Below are 21,766 nucleotides of genomic sequence, written 5' to 3'. Positions count from 1 at the left end.
TTCGGTTGCCCTCAGCTATGCCGCACTGTATCCCGTGCAGACTGTATGTTCTGTTCATCTATTTATTAAAATAAAATATTTACATTGACAATGGGACCATCTAACCTGTCAAATTTTTGACACATATATTTTCCCCCAGAAACCCGTCAGGGTCACTTACACCAAACAAATTTTGAAAATTTACACTAGGGAGTGGTTCTATAGAAAAGATCGCGACTTTAGATGACATTTATTTCGATCATTGGGTATATATTATGCAGGTATATACATATATAGTTTTCCACATACTAGTTCCTTTTTATGGCCAGCAAACTGAATTACTGCAAGCATTAGGAGCTCTGTTAAAGTGTAAATAACCGTACCATAAATCATCTTAAGGTTTTCAAAAGCTTGAAATACATGGGCGAAAGTATAGGCATTGTTTATAGGTCTATGAGTGTACACAAAACTCGATCAGTTTTGAAGTTCCCGTTGCAGTTGCTGTTCCCGCTGACGTTGCTTTTAGAGCTGAAAATAGGTGTTCTGTGCTGAAAATTGTCATTTATAAACTCCGTTGCCAAGTTCCCGTTGATAGTAACTTAGATGTTCAACTTTTGCCGTATTTAAAGGGGTTGTAGAAGAAAAGTAGTGTATTTAAGTTAATTATTACAAAAATTTACAATTTTAGACATATTTTAAGTTTCTTGTTGTCGAAATAAGTCTACACATATTAAGAACAAAAGGCAAAATGTAGCCCTGCCCATGGTACAAGAAGACATGGTATAGGCATCCGGTGTACCAATTTAGAAATCGTCTGCGCATCTATTTGTGACGTGGGTTGGCATCAACGACCTTGTGAGCTTCGCTAGGGAAGGCCATGATACAAGAAAACATGGTATGCTATCGCGCAATTTGTCTGACGTCAACTGGAATTAAGCTAACGCGCGAAAGTTCAAATCATATTGGATCAGGCAAATTACGGATATTTTTTGCATTGTAACGAGATAATTGAAATGTAGTGAAAATTTTACCCGCCATTAAATATACAAACTCTGTGTCGTTTCTTCAATAATATATCGATGAGCTGTGATGTGATAGATAAATTTTCAAACATTGTTGATTGCATAATATCTGCTGATGTGATATTTGAATATTGGTGAAAATTGTTATTCAATATATTATCTTTATATCTGATTTAACTATCTTTCCCTGTAAATTGTTTTTTTTCTGTTGAGAAAGATATTAATAATAATAATAATAATACCAAACCCTTGACGCTTACTTGCGATCCACTTCACCCACATCTTCATTATATTCCGTATTCTCCATTCATTAGCAGTTGTAATCTACTGCCGTACCTACAGGCTAAGATTCTCTTTTTACGAAAATGACTTCTTGTGCAGTGTTTGGGTGCTCCAATAGCCGTTATAAGTGTAAAGATATTAAGTTTTATCGTTTTCCAAAAAATAAAGACATTTGTGACGAATGGGTAAAGTTTTGCCTGAGAGGAAATATTAATGTTAAAAATGGTAAGTAATTATGTATCACTGTCCCCGACCATTTGAAAATTCGATGAAAATAGAGCGCCAGTTTATCAAAATTCTGAATAAATGTACCCGCTTGACAATAAAAGATTTGTTTTTTCGCAACAAGGTAACATTTTTGTACAAAATAAATAGTTTATCTAACTGTAAGCAAAATAGAATTGTCTTTTTTTCTCACTTCGCGAATAAATAAAGGCATATTAACCAGAACAAAATGTTTAGAATTTTTTATTTCAGCTCGAATATGCTCAGAACACTTTTCTTCAGAAGCTTCATACAAATCACTTCAACAGCAGTTGTTACAATATAGCCCTAAAAGTAGAAGAAGATTAATGCCTAACGCTATACCAACGGAGAACAAACCTGTGCAACACACCCCGATGTCTCCTAGCAATAAAGGTTCAACCCAAGTCGTACAGCCCACAGTTTCACCCATTTCTGGTCTTCATTGTTCAGACGCAGAAACTACAACAAAAACCCTCAGTGAGACTTGCAGAAAAGAACTATTTCCTGTTACCGATGCTTCTTTGGAATGCAACTGGCAAAGCAAATATAACGACTTGCAAGAACAAATGAAAAAATTAACAGAAAAAAACAAGGCACTGCAACTTGAAACTGAACTGCTACAACAAAATTTGTCAACCATTTTTACGAAAGGGCAAATAACGCGATTAAAAACAAAACGAAACGTTAAATGGAGCGCCCAGGATATTTCCTCTGCCATCTCGCTTCGTAGTGTCAGCCCTAAAGCTTATAGATACTTACGACAACAGTGCAAATTTCCACTACCAGCTCTGAGTACACTTCGCAAATGGGCCCTCTCATTTGACATTAGGCAGGGTTTTTTAAAATCTGTGGCAGTCTTGATAAAAGATAAAGCTCGCATTTTAACAGACCTTGAACGCATCACGGTTTTGTCTTTTGATGAAATGTATATAAATCATCAAGTCTGTTTTGATAAATCACTTGAACAAGTGTTTGGTCCAAATCGTGCTGTGCAAGTAATAATGTGTCGTGGTCTATTTGCCCAATGGAAACAGCCCATTTATTTTGATTTCGACACCGCTATAACCAAAGACATATTATTTAATGTTATCAATGAACTACATGCTTGTCAGTATACAGTAATTGCAATTGTAAATGACATGGGACCAGGGAATATGGCACTTTGGAATGACTTAGGAATTAACATGCAAAATACCTGTTTTAATCATCCATCTGATGAAAGCAAACAAATTTTTGTGTTTGCCGACGTGCCGCATCTTCTGAAATTATTGAGAAATCATTTTCTGGACCATGGTTTTGTGTTTGACGGACAAATGATCACAAAAAACTGTATAGAATCATTATTATCGATTTCTTCTGGCAGTGACTTGAAAATCGCTCATAAGATTAGTCGTTATCATTTAGATGTCAAAGGGAGCCAAAGACAAAAAGTCAGACCTGCTGCACAATTACTTTCTAACACAGTGTCCAAAGCCATACAATGGTGTGGGGACAACAACTTAATAAAGGATACAAATTATGCAGAAACATCGAACTTTATAAAATTAGCCAATGACTGGTTCGATATTTTTAATACGAATTTGAAATTCTGTCCTTCTGGAAGTAATGCATATGGCATAAATTTGGACCATCAGGACCTCATTATAAATACAATGACTGAAACAATGTCACATGTTCGAGGAATTGGGAAAAAAACACTGTTACCATTCCAAAAAGGAATTATCATAAGTAACAAGTCCCTGCAAGGTTTGTACCAATATATTACCCACATCTTTAAAGTGGACTACATTTTAACACGTCGCCTAAACCAAGACGTATTGGAGAATTTTTTTTCTTTCATTCGTGCCATGGGTGGTAGCAATGACCATCCTAATCCTGTTGACTTTAAATACAGGTTGAGGTGGTACATTTTGGGCAAACACTCTGCAGCTGCAATATCAGCCAATAAAAATTGCGAAAAAGATGAGGATGAGGCCTTACTCTTTTCTTTCTCCGATGAGTCTGGTAACAGTGATATTTGTTTGACTCATTCATTATTTTCAAATATTTTGGACACTGGTATTGAAGATGAAATGTTAAGTAAGGAAAGCGATGTGGCAACTCTCCACTTTGCTGACGAGTTCGCTGAAATTGAAATAAATCTTCCCAATACTCAAGTCAGCCAGGAAGGACTTCAATACGTTGCTGGATATGTTGCTCACCGTTTCCGGTTAAAATATCCACATCTTGGAACTCCTGCGGAAAATATACCTGGACCAAGCAGTTCCAATTGGATCCACTTTCTTTCGCAAGGCAACTTGCTGCAGCCTTGTGCTGATTTAATACATGCAGCAAAAATTTTAGAGACGTTGTTTCTACTTTATAACGGAGATGGTATCAACAAAGCGCCAAACATTTTTAAGAAGTTAACACATCAACTTCAAACTAAATTATCTCCAACGGTAACATTACCAAAGGAGGTATTACACTGCCTGGTTCGAACTAGAACTTTTATTAGAATCAAAGAATTAAACAAGAAAACTTCAAATCAGAAAAACACTAAAAGGAAAATAAAGAAATTTATTCAGTAAATTACATGATTATAATATAATATATCCATTTGCTTACCTTTTACAGCGGCATTACTTATGTCGTGTTATGGTTGATTTATTAAATGAAGCTGCATACACCGATCTTTAGGCCAGTTTCATAATACAAATTAAAGCTTCCTTTACAATGCAATAATATTCTTCCCGCTTATGTTAAATTACAATTTGTAATTTCAATATTAATAACTTTAACAATTGACATAACCTCTGTTTTCTAACCTAAATTTATGGTTATGTCTGGTGCTTGCTCAAAAAATGTCAAAAACGTAAACACAGTGTGACGTTAGTTGGAATCTGCGCGAATGGTGCTTAAACTCGCTATCTCCGTAGCATACCATGTTTTCTTGTATCATGGGGAAGGCTAGGGACTTTTAGCTTGAGCTGTCATAGCTCTGTCAAATACGTCAATTAGCTGCCGGCCAAGTGTGCCGGCTTACGAAAGATAATGAAATTAATAGTGATAAAAATGTAATTATTGAAAGTTGAACGGTCCAAAAATGTGGAACACACCCTGCGGTAACTGCTTAATTTTTGCGATTCGCTGTTATTTACGGGGAATACAAATTAGTCAACAGTAAGGTAAGTTTTTACCCACTCACGCACTTTAGTCTTTAATGAAGTTATACAAGAAGAACTACATTAAAATTTAGAAATCAAAGTATCCAGTTCTAATGTTTTCCCACAATTTGTTTTATTTTTTTTGTACACTTAACCTCTGATTTGTCCGCGATTATTGATTTGTTCAATTCCCTAATGCGGATATACGTTCGCGTTCTCACCAAACAGCGAATCACTTCATCTGGAAACTTGCTAGTGTTAATATTATTTTTTACTTCGTTTACGACGGTTGTTATGATTTTAGGCACTTTTTGAATGTCTGCCCCGTGGAAATTTACAAAAGTTGCTTCCATCACTTCCGCAACTTGCAGAAATTCTTTGGTAGGATGAAGCAAATTTCCTTTTGAAATAAAGTTAATCCAATCTAGGTTAGAAGTTGAGGTGGAAGGAGCGTCATTGTCTGGGCTAGAATTACCGAGATGTGGATATTTCGTCCTGAACCGATGTGCTACATATCCAGTTAAATACCGTAGTCCTTCATGATTGATGATTATTTCTGGTGTAATTATGCTGGAATCACCACCTTCACACAGGGATGGATCATCAACAAAATGAATTTCAATCCACTCACAATTGAGCTCTGTATCAATATCAAAACTTGAAGATGTATCTACAATTGAAGCAAACAATGGAGCAGTAAGACAAACTTCCTGTTGTTCTTCATGGTCTTGTAAGGGGTTGGTTAATTTATCATCTTCATCTTCCTCACAGTTTTTAGATTGAGTGAGAGCGCCTGAAGAATTTTTTCCTAAAATATACCACCTCAAACGATACATAAAGCTAATGGCATCAGGGTTGGTATTTACAGCACCCATACTTCGCATATTAGAAAAAAATTTTCTAAAACATCTTGGTTCAAACGCCTAGTCATGATATATTCCAGGTTATAAGTAGTTACAAGGTAGTGATATAGACCTTCCAATGATTTATTGGTAATGATGATTCCTTTTTGGAATGGTAATAGAGCACGGTGTCTTACTACTCTCATTGCTGTCATTACTTCAGTCATTTTCTGGATTATCTTCATCTGATCATTCAAGTTAACTCCAAAGGCACTTACTCCTTTTGCTGAATATTTTGAAGATGTATTCAGCAAGTCAAACCAATTGTTCACCAACTCAATAAAATCAGAAAGTGTTTTAAAATTGCTGCACTGGATTAATTTGTTTTCACCACAGTAGTCAAGTAGTTTGGCTGTCGTATATGAAAATAATTTAGCAGCACTTTTAACTTTTTGACGTTGTGACCTTTTAACATCCAACAAGTCCTGGGTAACTTTATGGCCAATTCGCAAGTTGTTGTTTGTTCCGAGTTCAATAGCATCTTCAATGTATTTTTTGCCATAATTTTTGTTATTTAAGCAGAAGCCGCTGTCAATAAAGTGGTTTCGAAGCAGTTTCAGTAAGTGGGGAACGTCGGCAAATGCAAATACTAATTTGCTCTCATCATTTGGGTGTTGAAAAAATGATTTTGATATATTTATGTTTAGTTCCCTCCACAAGCCTAAATTCTGTGACCCCATATCACATACAATTGCAACAACTGTATAATCACACTCATACAAAGTTTTGATGATATGCAATAACAGCGTTCTTGTCATAGGGGTATCAAAATTATAATATATGGGTTGCTTCCAGGGGGAACATAAACCGCGTGCCATCACTACTTGTACTGCTCGGTGGGGTCCAAAAACTTGCTCTTTTTCTTTATGAAAACAATATTGTTTGTCTATGTACATCTCATCAAATGAAAGTACCGTCAATCTTGAAGTTTCATTCAAAATTTTGGCTTTCTTTTTCATTAATAATGAGACGTCTTTCAAAACTCCAGGATCGACACTAAACGTACTTGCCCACCTTCTTAAAGTGCTCAAATCAGGAAGTGGATATTGACACTTCTCTCGTAAGTATTTATAAGCTTTCGGGCTAATGCTCCTTAAAGAAATTGCCGATGCAATGTCTTCGGCTGACCACTGGATACGTTTTGTTTGTGTCACTAATTTTTTTATTTGACCAGGGGTAAAAATTGTTTTTAACGTCTCTACAATTTTTTGATCCTCATTTCTTGCCTTCAGTGCACCTTGGAGTGCTAGGTTTTCATCTTTTATAAGTTTTAGTTGGTTACTTAATTTTTCATATTTCCTTGACAGTGTTAGGAATTTCTTTTCCCAGATTTGCTTTTGACTTTTATATCTTACGCACTGACACTTACGACAAGCTTTAAGGTCGTTTGAGGAGTCTATTTTACTGCCACTATTGTCATTATTTGTCGATGCATCATATTTTAAAGATTGAATATCACTGTCATTTATATTTCTTGAGGCACTTAATGAAACGTTAAACAAATTCTTTTTGCAATGTTTTACAGGAAGCAACAGAGGCAATGGAACTGAAGTCATTACACATTTACCATTGTTACTTGAACCACTTTTATCTGGAGTTTTTTTACTTAAACTGTTATGGCTCAATACATTTGTAAAAGCCAATGGCGAGTGTCCCGTTTTATGTGGAGCCAAAGGACCCAGTAATGTAGGTATTGCTGTATTTAATATTTTTCTTCTGTTTTTTGGGCTATAGTTTAATACTCTTTGTAGTCCTAGTTTCGTTTCACATTTCTTTGTAAAATGTATTGAACACATTCGAGCTAGTGAAAAAGTAATAAAATGAAAAACAATGTTTATTAATTATTTATTTGTTTTTATTCTTACCATTCTTAACATTTATTGGGCTTCGACCACAGAATTCCACCCAAGCCTCTAAAATTATAGGTTCTTTGGGAAATCTGTAAAAAGTAAGATCTGGTTGCTTTTTTTTGCTATTCCCACAACCCAAAACAGCACAGTAAGTCATTTTTAAAAGAAAAAGATAAAATTTTGGTTACACTGGGTTACGCGCTAACGTAAACTGCAAGTAAATCCAGGGCGTACTTACTATTTAATGTAGGGGTGGAGTGGACCATAGACAAAGATACAGCTAAATCGTCTATGGAACAAGTCCTTTGATGAATCTCGACAAGTATTTTTTTACCCTGGCAGCGGCTCTAACTACTTTTATTAATGTATTAATCCTTTTTTTATTTATTTTGCGTATCTCATTTTTGACGAAACTATATTTTGTTTAATATATTGATATAACAATAACTTTTGTTTTGCAATTTTAGAAATTTATCTCTTTTACTTAATTGTCTAGATTTAGGATTGATACGGGGGAATTTGCAACGTGACAGGATAAAAAAATATAAAACTTCAATTTAAAGAATGTATTTTAAATTTCGCGCTAATTTCACCCCACTTGACGTCACACCCGATGCGTATGCCTATACCATGTCTCCTTCTACCATGGCCCTGCCCACCCGCCTTATTTCAATTTTGATATTGTTTTTATTCGTCGTGAGCCAAAGGGGCGGAGTTAAACAAAATCCTTATTTTTCTACGAGAAATTAAAAACATTTGTGTGAGTATCGTGTTGTTCAAAGAATACTAGGTAAAAAATTAACCTCAACGATTAAGCCCCACCCATACCTGCCCTGATCTAAATAATAATTAAGTTTTCATTCGTTGTCAGTTATAGGGGCGGAGCCTAATTGCAAAATCCATTTCCTTATAAAAATTTACCTTTTTAAACGCGTTTTAAGTTTCTAAGTATAAAAAAATCATCACAATTGAGATGGGATGGGTGAACGGGGTTTATATTTTGCCTTTTTTTCTTAATATACGTCGTATTTTTTTAACAATACGATACTCAAAAACATGTTTTTAAATTCTTGTAAAGGAATAAGTATTATGCAGTTAAGCTTCGCCCTCTGGGCTACGGGAGAATAAAAAAAATCATCACAATTGAGACAGGGCGGGTGGGCGGGCTTACATCTGGGTTTTTGTTTTAATATGTTTAGACATCTTTTCACAACATGAAACTTAAAACATGTTTAAAATGGAAAATTGGTATAAGGAAATATCGGTTTTGCAATTAGGCTTTAACACATAATTGCAAAATCTATATTTCCTTCCAAAAATGTACCATTTTAACCATGTTTTATGTTTCTTGTTGTAAAAAGATGGCTATATTATATTAAGAAAAAAAGGCAAAATATAAGCTCTGCCCACCCGGCCTATCTCAATTAATATTTTTTTTTATTCGTTGTAAGCCAAGGAGCGGAGCTTAATAGTAAAATCATTATTTTTTTACGAGACATTACCATGTGAACTCGTGTTATATAAAGAAAATTGAATGTGTTAATTAAAAAAGAAAACCAAAAGAGAAGCCCCACCCATCCGTCTCGATCTCAATCATAATGAATTTTTCATTCGTTGTCAGACCGAGGGGCGAAGCGTAATTATTGCAAAATTGATATTTCCCTATATAAATTTACGATCTTAAACATGTTTTAAGTTTCTTGTTGTGAAAAGATGACTCCACGTATTAAGAAAAAAAGGTAAAATGTAAGCCTCACCCATCCGCCCTATCTCAATTGTGATGATTTTTTTATTCGTCGTGATCCAAGGGGGCGGAGCTTAACTGCAAAATCATTATTTCTTTACAAGAAATAAAAAACATGTTTTTGAGTATCGTGTTGTTCGAAGAATACTATGTATATTAAGAAAAAAACAAGTCAAAAATTAAGCCCCACCTATATCCATCCCAAGCTCAATTGTGATGAATTTTGTATTCGTTGTCAGACCGAGGGGCGGAGCTTAATTGCAAAATCGATACTTTTCTACAAAAATTTACCATTTTAAACTTGTTTTACCTTTCTTGTTGTGAAAAGAAGACTATACATATTAAGAAAAAAGAGCAAAATGTAAGCCCTTGTAGTTTTAATATCGTAACGGCGCAAGTTAAAAGTTGGTCATCTCGAACGTCATCCTAACGACGTGTCAACTTTCAACGGCAACGTCAACAGATGGTATAAACGACGCATACCTTTGCTGCGTATTTATCATCGGCAACGTCAACGTCGAGCAGCAACGTTAGCGGCAAGTTTATAAATCGACTTTAACTCCTCTGCAAACGGATGCAATCCTAAAAACGAAGGTACTCTGGGACTACTGTATACGTTGATTATGAAAAATTGTGAATTTTGCTGCATCGTTGTGATTGATGATCACTCGTTTCTTATTACAAATATATTATTAAGGCCTTATTTTTCTTAAATTTTGTTGATTTGCTCATGAAGGTGGTTTGCTGCTTGATAAATAGGCAACCAATAATTCAGTTCGAATGATAAAACTTGTTTCTTATCTCATGGAAACGGAAAATTCTGATTGCAAATGCAGTGACAGATTTTCCAAAACCAATTTGATGAGTTCTTTATCTATTTTTAAATTGTCGGTCAAAATCAAACTCGAGTTTTGTTGTTTAGTTACCAATAAACTGCAAACCGAGAAGTTATTGTGAAATTTATTTATTAAAATGTATCAAATTAAGATAAATTATCGTCTAATTGGATGACACTTAAAAATTGTGGTAGTTAATTTTCAGCATAAATACACTATGAAAAAAATTGGTTGAAGGTTATTTCGACAGAATTTTCGAAAAATTATAAGAATTGATTTGTGAATTTTATTTTTTATGACAACCCTTATAAGTTAAAAAAATATGTATGTAATGTTAAAGTAATCGTAAAGAAGCGACCTAGAAGGATTTTCAAATGAGTTTTTCCTTTAGAAAATTTTGTGACGACGTCACCAACATTTTCGTAGGAACACCTATATCTACTTGGATATTTGCGGAGTAAGGTTAATAATAACAGTATTGTATTCCCAAATTTTTGGGAAATAAACTGACTAATTCATTATTTTTTTGAGTCGTCCTGTATAAGCAATTCTAAAAATTATTAATGTAGTGATAAATCACAAGTATATACTCATCATATTTTTGCAAATTTTCAATAGAATTTATTGGGCAAAATTCTCAGACGACGTCAATTTTTTGGAGGGTCTAAACCATATATGTCTAAACAGATATATTTTGATTAAAAATTTACCATGCTTACGATAACTTTAAAACGTTTACAAGATTTCAAAGCAAGTTTTGTAGTTACTGATTTAATCAATAAAATAAATTGTCTCATTCATAAATTGTTTTGAGTCAACTAACTGTCTAAGCAATGCTAAATAGTATGACTGCAACGATAAATAGCGCTATTTTAGATAAAATTTATTCGGCAAAATTTGTATTTTGATCAAAAACTAACTATGCTTACGATAACTTCAAAGTGTCTGCAAAATTTCATTGCAGATGCAAAATTAAATTGCAAAATATACAATTTTGATTTATTTTCCAAAAATTTGGGCGTCTCTGGTAGAAACTCAATACGGATTAATAAACTACATGTTCAGTTATTTTATGCTATAGAAAACCCGTTTACTATGTACATTTTGAGATGTTCTCATCAAATTGTTGGTGGACTAGCCAAATTTTCGTCAGCGTTTATCCTTAGATCCATGGGCGCCGGCAGCGGGGTGCAAGGGGGTGCACTTGCACCCCCCTGGCTTAGTATAAAATACACACTTTAATTTAAATCCAAATTGCAATCTTCTAGGAAGTGGATAATAGTTTTTGAAATGGTTTCGCATTCAGTTCTTGCAACACATATCCTAAAAATTCTTCGCAAATTATTGAATTTTTATTATCTTGATCACAACGCAAATACCGAACTCCAGTCGATAATTGTTCTGTGTCACTAATAGGTATTAACAGTCTCATCAGCCAACACCTAAAAAACGGATGCCTGATTCACATCCTCAATTATTTTGCTCTTCACAACATCAGTACAAGTTTCAATCAATTCATTTTGAATTTGATGCGATATATACAAAGAGTTTCTTTCTCCTGATTCTAAATGATTTTTTTTAAATTTCATCCCCAGATTCAATTCGAAAATGGAGCAAATATATATATACTATATCCTATAATGTATGGGTGCACCCCCCTGCAAATAATCCTGTCGGCGCCCATGCTTAGATCATATAATAATTATTATATGATCTAATCGTTTATCTATCTATTCCCAATATCATAAAAAATATATAATATAAATAAATCTGATTGGGGCTTCATAAATTTGTAATATTATTTTTCCTAACAGTTATTGTTAGTATAGAAACTACAGTTTAATCTTTTTTAGCCATCTGGTAAGCTTAATTTTTATACACGAAATTGACACATCAAGCATATGGTATTCTACGTTTGAATTTGGTGGTATTTTTGACATACTTGTCTGGACCAGCTAAATGTCTCTTGTGTTGATTCTGAAATATTAAACTGCCTGCTGAATTTATTTAAACTCATTCGATGATTTTTTAAATGCCTGAAGAGTATTATTAAGTTTTCTTCAGATAGCTTGACGCAAGATTATGTTCTATTTTTGGATTGAAACGGATAAAAGAGATGCCTATAATGTGTGACGATTTATTAATTACGTATTCGTATGCAAATTGATTAGACAAGACTAGATTGACGCAATAGTGTAAACATTTTTATCATTTTTTGAATACAAAAAAACTTGTAGATATAATATTTGTCATTAATATTTCTAGAGTGTGAACTCTTATTTGTTGAAAACATTGCTACTGTACGTTTTCGTTTGACCGAAAATTTTCTCTCTATTCACTCACCTGCATACACTGAGATTTCCTCTTTCCGCTCACTATTTATGGCTGTTTTGAAGAATTCTGTTACTCCATTTCGCTTAATGTTCTTTTTTAATATTCTCCCGCCCTTTATGATTTTGATGTCTTTTTTCTCTCCTGGGAGACATCCATTCCACAATCGCTTTGGGCAGTTGTTCGCTTTCCATTCTTTTCACATGAAAAGAATAAGAATTTATTAAGTGCCACAAATGCTGATTTGTTTATTGTTTCTTACTGATTTAGTTTCATCTTTCTATAAAAAATGTAATGACAAAACGACAAAACTACTACTATTTTACCTTTAAATTATCGTTACATTGTTCCTTAGTCTTGTTTCGGAATTTAATGTGTTAAAAAGAAATATTGTTACGAAAAATTGTGAAGTTATGACGCCGTTTCAGCTGTTTGGTTCAACGTGTAACCGAACTTGTGTAAGAGAAGATGATACTTTTCGCTAAGTTGAAAAAGTTGTCTAGCTAGTTTTCATCATTTTTAAAAGTATGTACAAAATTGTACTAAAAAGTAGTACTGGTACTGCGTTAATTAACACAGATTTATGTTTATAATCCATACTGTTCACATGAAGAAAAATGTTTTGCTGAATTTTTCTTGTTTTGTTCTACTGATGAAATACCAAATTATTCACGAGACTCAAGAACAATTTGATTTATTTTTAGGTTTTTTATAAAATTTAAAGAATATTTATTCTGCAGAATTGTAAAATGACGTCATTATTTTTTGGGCAGGCTATAAAGAATACATTTTGATTGTCGATTTATCATGCTTCCTATAGCCTTAAAACGTTCGCAAGATCTCAGAGCATTTGATTTTGCAATTTCAAAGTTAAATTGTAAAATATAATTTTTAATTATTTCCCAAAAATCTGAATGTCTAGGATAAAAACTCAGTATGGATTCATAAACCATCTACGCAGGAGTATGTTATTTTATAAAATTTAAATAATATTTACTAATGTAAATTTTAGACGGACGGAAACGGGAGACCTATATTTTCTCGAGGGGACCCTTACGTTCAGGAAGTAAATATGATTTTTGAATATTTTCATTTATTTTCTAAATAGCAAGATTTTTCCTGATAATAATATAATAAGTCAATTATGCATAAATATACATATACATATACATGACGAAGGACATAATCCTGCATTAGCGTTAACATTAACATATGGTTAACTCTGTGAGGTTAGTTTTGTTTTTAAAAATAGACGAATACCAGTTTTGATGATATCATTGTTGACACTGATATGGTTTATCTATGTTCGATAAAACACGTTATTCATGTTAGTCAACAAAATATATAAACACTCCTTCCAGTGAATAGGTTAAATTAGATATAGTTTTGGCGTGAACGAAATAATAATGAAAAGTTTATGTAAACTTTTTGCAGCATGCAGTAAACAGACTTTCCGTACGTCCACTTTATATACAAACACCAAAATTCGAATGTACAAAATGGACAGAAGGCTTGAGTTCAGTTCCGTAATTAAAGAAGCAGAAAAAGTGGTCGGGTATCCTGTGTCTTTTTTAAATCTGAGAGTAATTTTAAATGACGAAATTGCTAATATACTATCGTATACCAAAAAATTAATAGAAATGAAACATCCACTTGTACAAACACTTTCGTAAGTATAGCGATTTATTTTGTGAGTGCTATCCTGGATATAATAAATATTTTATTATAGAAATCTCGTTTTTCAAAATGAACAGAAAACGTTTGGACTTATAGTTCTCCTTATGTCAAAAGTAGCTGGATTAAGTGGGAATTTTCGTGAGAGTGAATATGATCGTGGTACTGGTAACGTTATGCGGACCTTATCTTGTTGGTTAATTGCTAATACATTCTTTGTAGACATTCTCCACAGTCAAAGAGTTATTGCTGAAGTAATAGAAATGATTAAAACTGGTCATTTAATGCACACAAGTCTCTCAAACATTGACGCCTCTACCAAAAATGTACTCGACATAAATTTTGGAAACAAATTAGCCCTTTTGTATGGAGACTATTTACTGGCCATCAGTAGCAGCGAACTTGCTCGTTTAAAAAACCATCAAGTTCAACAAATAATTTCATCAGCTTTAAGAGATTTGGCTGAATCTCAATTTTTTGGATTAAGAGATCCTCAAAATAATCCGATACCGTCTAAACCACTTCCTGAACAAAAAGATGTTAAAATTCCAAACGAATTTGGAGTAGAACCCCTAAAATTTGAAGATGTTTTAGGTAATATGAAAGCAGAATGGACTTTGAGAAATATTTTGTGTAGTGGCAGTTTATTGGCAAAGTGTTGTCAGGGTAGTTTAATTTTGGCAGATCATGAATTTTTCGTACCTAAACTAGCCTATATTTTTGGTAGAAATTTAGCGTTAGCGTGGCAGGCTTCGTTAGAAAAAGTTCAAATTAAAGAGGAAACATTTAGCTTAGTATCGGCGCCAGTAATGTTACATTTACAACATGATCCTAGTTTGTACACAGAAATTGAAAAAGGATTATCTGATCAGAAAAAAGTCAATTATGATTTAATACGAAAGGTTGTTATGAGTGGGCCAGGGTTAGATAAAACTGACCAGCTGAAGAAAGAATTCTCAGATACAGCTTTGAATGTTTTAAATAATTTTTCAGATAGTGGTTCTAAAACAGTGCTTATAAATATAATTAAAGCTTTGTGATGGTAGAAATACATAACTTGAGACGTTTTAATTTAGAAAAGGGAGATTCTATAAATACACTGCCCTGTAAAATTAACAAAAAAATTTAAAATTTTATTTTGCACATGGCCTTTCAAAAATTTATGAACTGGCCTGCATGAAGTGCGGACCTCAATCCCATCGAACATTTATGGGACATAGTGGGAAAATTAATTAAAGCATTACAGTACCCTCCTACTACCCTCCCAGAGCTAACACTTAGATTGACGCAAAAGTGGCAAGAAACTGATCAAGAAGAAGTTAGTTCGAGAAGCCAATACACGTTATTAATTCTAACTGAGCGACGTTTAAAGCATTACCAAATAAGATGTTATTTTTTGGTTTGCAATTTTAAAATTTTGCGTTAATTTTGTTGGGCAGTGTAGTATTCATTCTAGAATAAAATTTAGATTACTTAATCAAATTTCTGTTGACACCATAGTGTCAAAATGACTATAATTATTACTTACTTGTTATTTTGTCACTACTAATCAAGTTTAAGTAGAAGTGACTTAAAATATGACTTATAATACTAAAATAGTGTTTTATAAAATGTTACCAATACACAATTTTTAAATAATTTTTCCTTTTATAAACTCAGAAATAAATGTATCCAACGTATTTTTTTTAAATGTAGATTTATTGGGCTTTTAAAAAGAATACTATACAAATTAAAGGAGTAAATCCTTTATTGAGCCCTATCTGAAGTAATAAGATCGTAATTACTTGCTGAAATAACTTTTACCACACTTTAATCAGCTGCAGAAATGTGAAGCCTACATTGTATGCAACAAACATTCATTAGAAATATTTGTGTTGTTTATGTGTACACCAAGAGCGTATCATATTTTGTTAGTATGGTTAGTCACTTGAAAGCTAATGGTTCCGACAGGAGGTTCAGACGCACCCTTGCTTTGACGGTTTACCACCTCCCTTACTCCACTCCGGGCTCTGCTGATGCGATCGCTTCATACCGATTGCTCCTAATCATCGAACAATTTTTTGCAATTACATTTTAACAAGACCCTACATAACTGTCCAGAGCAACCATTAGGATTACCGATCGCACTTATATGGAACGACAAAAACCGTCCACGTTTTTAAATCCCTGGGCTTTATACTAAATTACAAAGTTTCTCCCATCGGAGAATGTCCAAAAATCAACATTTGGACCGCTTCAGTAATCCGTCGTCTGCGTCGTATGGTTTACCTTCCACAATATGTACTCATATTTGCTTGCCTAGCAAAATTTGGTCGGTGGTATTCTAGACAAGTTAAAAGAGCCAAATACACCATGCCTAAAACTATTAAGCAGACCTACAACTGACGGCTGTTTTTTCACGATCTTCATGTGGTGGAAAACAGCAGTCTGAATCTTAAATAACTTAATTCAACGGGATGAATATCCTGATTCCTTTCGCCGATTATACTTTAAATGATTGTGAGGCACATCGCAAATAAGAGAATACTCACAGTTGGTGGAATAAGGTGAGTTAACAAAACACATCAGTTACCTGGAACTACCAGCCAATGGGCACTGGTTTGAGCTACGCTCTTTATGCTTAGATGCTCCATATAGCCCCTTCAAAGACAATGTGATGCAGATTATGAATCATGGCACTGAGACAGAATGGTGGCTCAAGGACCCAGTTTATTAATTCTTCGACGGTTCGGTAACATTACCATAGATTTACTTACATCTCGACTGAACCACAAACCTATTGACTTTTACGCTTTCCTAACATTTGGCCTCCAGTTACACACCATAAACAAAAGTAGATGGGCGCTTCAGCCTCTCGCAGTCACTCTTCCTCGGGTAGCAGGGAAATTATTGGGAAAGCTTACGTTTAAAGAAGGTTCCACCATCAGCGGCTATCTTCCTAGGTCTGACAATTACTTTCAGCATCTTGAGAGAATATAGTGTCACCTACAAACTCCGGTGGTAAAATTATTACGAAAATAGAATTCCGGCTTACACCACAGAAACCGAGCCAGTTTTTAGAAAATTATACAACATCAAATTATGCAAACGACGTCAAGCTTATAGCTCGTCCACAATACCTTAAGCCAAAAATGCTTTACACTGTTTTATAATCAATCCTTGGGAAACACGTTCATCTTGGGACGAACAGTACTAACACCCGGAAGGTCGTCACTTTCATAGATATTATAGAGTTTGATATATCAATCATTATAAGCCTTGATTACTTCTTGCATGTTACAATACTTCACTCCTATTATTATGCACATCTGTACTAACTTTAAACAGCTATTAGGATGTAAAACCAAGTGATATCTACGACTGGATGTGGTGATATAATTGTCAAAACAAGAGAACTTAACTGTGAAATTCGATGTCAATTATATTAGAGGTCTAGTCTGAAGATCTACCTAACCTTTGAACGGTAGAGCGGTAAAAACCTTTATACCCACCTCAGCTTGTGGATTTCTCTTGAAAGTCAATGACGGAGCAACAGAGAACTGGTAGAGTGGTATCCGAAGAAAAGGAAATCAAAATATTTAAACTGAGTGGTATTGACTAGCACAAATGGCGTACTACTGGTATCTAAAACCAAGTGATATCTTTGGACTGGACGTCTAATATATCGTACATTGGTATCGAACTCCATACGTAAATTCGTTTGATTTGACAAATATATAACAAGTGAGCAGCAGTGGATTCACGGCAAAACTGGGTTGTGGATAAGGAAACAAAAAATAACTGTAACAAATAACTTAATTAGTTTTATTATTACTGTCATTATCATCATCATTTTAAATATTATTGGGTAGCCATCACCAGCCCAAAGAATACGAGCACTTATCTTATTCTACTGTCACTACCTAGTAACCGTCAAATGTAATAGCGAACTTAAAAGTGAAAGGTGCAACTTCAAGTTAACAGAATCTTACCAAACTGACATGTTTGTTGTAGATCAGCAAACTTTTGCCTGTCTGACTTGAAAATCGACAATCGTTCGTACTACGTATTTATATCAAAAATAAAGGCTTGTTGAATTATTATTGTTGTTTTGTTCTACTTCTGAAACACCAAACTGTTCATGAGATTTAAGAACAATTTCATGTGTCCATAAACTAGTATGACTGTTCATGTTGGTAATCTTGCAGTTAATATGTGCAGGACTTGGGTTCCATGTTAACAACATACATTTTATCAGTATTGCATGGATGTGAAGGAACTGATTTTTGACTCGGGTTTTGATTTTACGTTATTCTTGTTGTAATTTTCAAGTTTTCAATGTAGAAAATTATGGTAAAGTTTTGCCGATAAGCGTACCTCATTACATAATTTTACATAAGGGCCTATATGTGTAGAAATAAATTGCGTGTATGTATCTACGCAATATGTAGCACACAAAATAATGATGAAAGACAAGGTTGCATTAGCATTAACATTAACATATGGTTATCCTATCAGGTCAGTTTTGTTCGAAAATTCCAGTTGTGATGATAAGAGGTATTAATTTTGACGCGTAAGTTTGAATCAAAGAATTTATAATATTACTGTAATCTACTCTAATCTGAAAACTTTTTGATCACCCGTTATTAATTATACGTCTTTATCTACATTTTATAAAATACGTTACCTACGTTAGTCGACGCAACAGTAAACATTGCTTACAGGGAATATGTCAATTTAAATACAATTTTGGTGTTAATAGATTAAAAAAAATGAAGAGTTTTTGTAAATTTTTTGAAGCGTGCAGTAAGCAGCCTTTTCGTATATCCACTCTGAATTCAAACACAAAAATTAGAACGTACACGATGGAGCGTAGGCTTGCGTTCAGTTCCGCAATTAAAGAAGCAGAAAGAGTGGTCGGGTATCCTGTGTCTTTTTTAAATTTGAGAGTAATTTTAAATGACGAAATTGCTAATATTTTACTGTACACCAAAAAATTAATAGCAATGAAACATCCGCTTTTGCAAACAGTTTCGTAAGTATAACGAATAACATATTTTGTGCTATCCTCGATATATATTTGTTTTTATTATAGAAATCTCGTTTTTCAAAATGAACAGAAAACGTTTGGACTTATAGTTCTTCTTATGTCAAAAGTAGCTGGATCAAGTGGGAATTTTCTTGAGAGTGATTATGATCGTGCTGCGGGTAACGTTAAGTCGACGTTAACTTGCTGGTTAATTGTTAATACATTCTCTTTGTAGATATTCTCCACAGTCAAAGAGTTATTGCTGAAGTAATAGAAATGATTAAAACTGGTCATTTAATGCACACAAGTCTCTCAAAGATTGACGCCTCTACCAAAAATGTACTCGAGATGAATTTTGGAAACAAAGTAGCCCTTTTGTATGGAGACTATTTACTGGCCATCAGTAACAGCGAACTTGCTCGTTTAAAAAACCACCAAGTTCAAGGAATAATTTTATCAGCTTTAAGAGATTTGGCTGAATTCGAATTTTTTGGATTAAGAGATCCTCAAAATAATCCGATACCGTTTAAACCACTTCCTGAACAAAAAGATGTTAAAATTCCAGACGAATTTGGAGTAGAACCTCTAAAATTTGAAGATATTTTAGGCAACATGAAAGCAGAATGCACTTTGAGAAATATTTTGAGCAGTGGCAGTTTATTGCCAAAGTGTTGTCAAGGTAGTTTAATTTTGGCTAATCATGAATTTTTCGTACCTAAACTGGGCTATATTTTTGGTAGAAATTTAGCGTTAGCGTGGCAGGCTTCGTTAGAAAAAGTTCAAATTAAAGAGGAATCGTTTAGCTTAGTATCGGCACCAGTAATGTTACATTTACAACATGATCCTAGTTTGTACACAGAAATTGAAAAAGGATTATCTGATCAGAAAAAAGTCAATTATGATTTAATACGAAAGGTTGTTATGAGTGGGCCAGGTTTAGATAAAACTGACCAGTTGAAGAAAGAATTCGCAGACGTAGCTTTGAATGTTTTAGATAATTTTTCAAATAGTGGATCTAAGACAGTGGTTGTCAATATAATTAAAGCTTTGTGATTTGTAATAAAAAGGCATAACTTACGACGTTTTAAATTAGAAAAGGGAGATTATATAAATATTATCCATTCTCGATCTTTTCGACAGTAGGTTTGGCTATGAAAATCTTATACAGAAATAGGGTAATCAAATTGTCTCAATTTTTCTGGTGGGGTCTGTTTTAAAGATACGGCCAGAAAATGGATCATGAGATTTTTTGTTTACGTGATTAAACAATGTACCATATGATCGAAAAAATTCGCCATGGTTGCTTATTGCTTAACGGAAAACTGATGTGTAGCTCCAATGTGAACATTGGCTGTGGGAATTGTTAGTAGACATGAGAAAAATCCTGAAGAACACGTACTTATTTAGGCAGTGAACGATTTTGTTATTTAAAGTCTCTTAATCGTCTCATCTTCTAAATCTGCAATGTAATTTGAACTGCAGTAGTAAAAAAAGAAATTTTTGTTTTTGTGTCTATATATACCGCGTGTCTGGAAAATGGCGGATTAACTCTTCAGTACGTTATATACGGGAGTTTGGGTAGTTCCAAAAAATTAATAAAAAAATTGGTCTAAAGAGTTTAGACAGTACTTCCCTCGCTGTCGGAAACTTGACGACTGCATGGCTATTGTGTTTTTTTCTCATTACATTTTTGTAGTGGGAATTTAAAATTGCGATGACGTCATCAACATTTTTGCAAGGACACGTATATCAGTTGGGATAGATGTAGTGTAATACTAAGAATAAAATTATTGTATTCCCAAATTTTCGGGAAAATGAATTGGGTCGTTTTGAATATTGATTTTTTATAATCAATAAAATAACGAAACAATTTACTCACGTATACGGCAACTGAAAATCGTTTATGTATAAACATGCTTAATTTAAGATGACAAGCGTAACAGCATACGTGAGAGTCAAACAAAGAAACTGTAAACAAAACGACCATCGGTTTTATTGCTTCGACTTCCGCTTATTATATAAAACATTGGGTTTTATTTTAATTCTTGATGGTGAAATTCAGAATTGGTTGATTATAAACATGTCTATTTCACATTCGCGGAACCAAGTGAACAAATGCAGGTCTGTAATGTTAAAGTCGATGTAAATAAGCGTGCTACCCTTATGTTTCAACCGAGTTTTTCCTTTAACAAATTTTGTGTCTACCAAATTGGGTTGGTTGGGGTGTAATACTAATAATAAGTGTTGCCTTTAATTTAATCAATAAAATAAATTGACTTCATTAATTTTTTTGAACCACCTCTTAAGAAAATCTAAAAAATATGAATGGAATGATAAATCACAAGTACAAACTCATCATATTTTTAGCATTTTAGATAGGATTTATTCAGCAAAATTTAAGGGTGACGTCATCAATTTTTTTAGGAGGGATGAACAAATACATTTTGAACAAAAGTTTACCATGCTTATAATAACTTTAAAATATTCCCAAGATTTCAAAGCATTCGGTTTTGTAATTCCTGATTAAATCGATAAAATAAATTCACGCCTTCATTAATTTTTTTGAGTCACCCTGCATATGCAAAACCAAAAATATGAATGGAATGATAAATCACAAGTACAGACTCATCATATTTTGTACATTTTAGATACGATTTATTCGGCAAACTTTTGAGCTGACGTCATCAGTTTTTTGTAGAAGATAACCAAATATATTTTGACTAAAAATTTATTATGCTCTTTATAA

The 21,766-nt window shown here is 33.6% G+C and overlaps 2 protein-coding genes and 2 long non-coding RNA genes across 8 annotated transcripts; 3 read left to right on the top strand and 1 right to left on the bottom strand.

Annotated features, from left to right (window-relative positions):
• Window positions 1-1,157: 1,157 nt before the first annotated feature.
• LOC135122740 (uncharacterized) lies at window positions 1,158-4,476 on the bottom strand. Of its 4 annotated transcripts, none has more exons than XR_010279451.1 (7): window positions 4,137-4,476; window positions 3,510-4,067; window positions 2,725-3,458; window positions 2,289-2,588; window positions 1,887-1,988; window positions 1,262-1,835; window positions 1,158-1,206 (listed from the first exon to the last, which is right to left on the bottom strand). It is a non-coding gene; the product is annotated as an uncharacterized LOC135122740 (long non-coding RNA). The 4 variants fall into 4 exon arrangements; XR_010279453.1 differs by having other exon boundaries at window positions 1,160-1,206; window positions 3,510-3,653; window positions 3,731-4,476; XR_010279452.1 differs by having other exon boundaries at window positions 1,160-1,206; window positions 3,510-3,670; window positions 3,731-4,475.
• Window positions 4,477-4,488: 12 nt separating this feature from the next.
• On the top strand, window positions 4,489-7,421 carry LOC135122739 (uncharacterized). Of its 2 annotated transcripts, XR_010279449.1 has the most exons (3): window positions 4,489-4,696; window positions 4,980-5,371; window positions 7,103-7,421. It is a non-coding gene; the product is annotated as an uncharacterized LOC135122739 (long non-coding RNA). The 2 variants fall into 2 exon arrangements; XR_010279448.1 differs by having other exon boundaries at window positions 4,980-7,421.
• A 6,255-nt stretch (window positions 7,422-13,676) lies between these two features.
• LOC135119530 (all trans-polyprenyl-diphosphate synthase PDSS2-like) lies at window positions 13,677-15,650 on the top strand. The gene is made up of 3 exons (XM_064043950.1): window positions 13,677-14,007; window positions 14,068-14,180; window positions 14,235-15,650. Exons 1-3 carry the CDS (start codon window positions 13,745-13,747, stop codon window positions 15,050-15,052), a joined length of 1,194 nt encoding a protein of 397 aa, XP_063900020.1. The 5' UTR covers window positions 13,677-13,744; the 3' UTR covers window positions 15,053-15,650.
• A 3,206-nt stretch (window positions 15,651-18,856) lies between these two features.
• Window positions 18,857-20,073, top strand: LOC135145517 (all trans-polyprenyl-diphosphate synthase PDSS2-like). The gene is made up of 3 exons (XM_064077642.1): window positions 18,857-19,026; window positions 19,087-19,199; window positions 19,256-20,073. The coding sequence occupies exons 1-3, from the start codon at window positions 18,857-18,859 to the stop codon at window positions 20,071-20,073; spliced, it is 1,101 nt and encodes a 366-aa protein (XP_063933712.1).
• Window positions 20,074-21,766: the final 1,693 nt, after the last annotated feature.

Source organism: Zophobas morio, unplaced genomic scaffold (genome assembly GCF_036711695.1).
Source record: "Zophobas morio isolate AGI-343-1 ecotype UQ-CSIRO unplaced genomic scaffold, CSIRO_AGI_Zmor_V1 ptg000005l, whole genome shotgun sequence".
NCBI classification, from domain to species: Eukaryota; Metazoa; Arthropoda; class Insecta; order Coleoptera; family Tenebrionidae; genus Zophobas; species Zophobas morio.
The sequence above is the reverse complement of the archived record's forward strand: the minus strand, read 5'-3'. Positions and strand labels throughout refer to the sequence as shown.

Excerpts from the sequence above, each read along its gene's own strand:
- LOC135119530 (XM_064043950.1), top strand. The coding sequence starts at position 13,745 with ATGAAAAGTTTATGTAAACTTTTTGCAGCATGCAGTAAACAGACTTTC. Across the intron at positions 14,008-14,067 it reads CCACTTGTACAAACACTTTC|AAATCTCGTTTTTCAAAATG; the intron begins GTAAGTATAGCG and ends ATTTTATTATAG. Across the intron at positions 14,181-14,234 it reads TGAATATGATCGTGGTACTG|ACATTCTCCACAGTCAAAGA; the intron begins GTAACGTTATGC and ends CATTCTTTGTAG.
- LOC135145517 (XM_064077642.1), top strand. The coding sequence starts at position 18,857 with ATGGAGCGTAGGCTTGCGTTCAGTTCCGCAATTAAAGAAGCAGAAAGA. Across the intron at positions 19,027-19,086 it reads CCGCTTTTGCAAACAGTTTC|AAATCTCGTTTTTCAAAATG; the intron begins GTAAGTATAACG and ends TTTTTATTATAG. Across the intron at positions 19,200-19,255 it reads TGATTATGATCGTGCTGCGG|ATATTCTCCACAGTCAAAGA; the intron begins GTAACGTTAAGT and ends TTCTCTTTGTAG.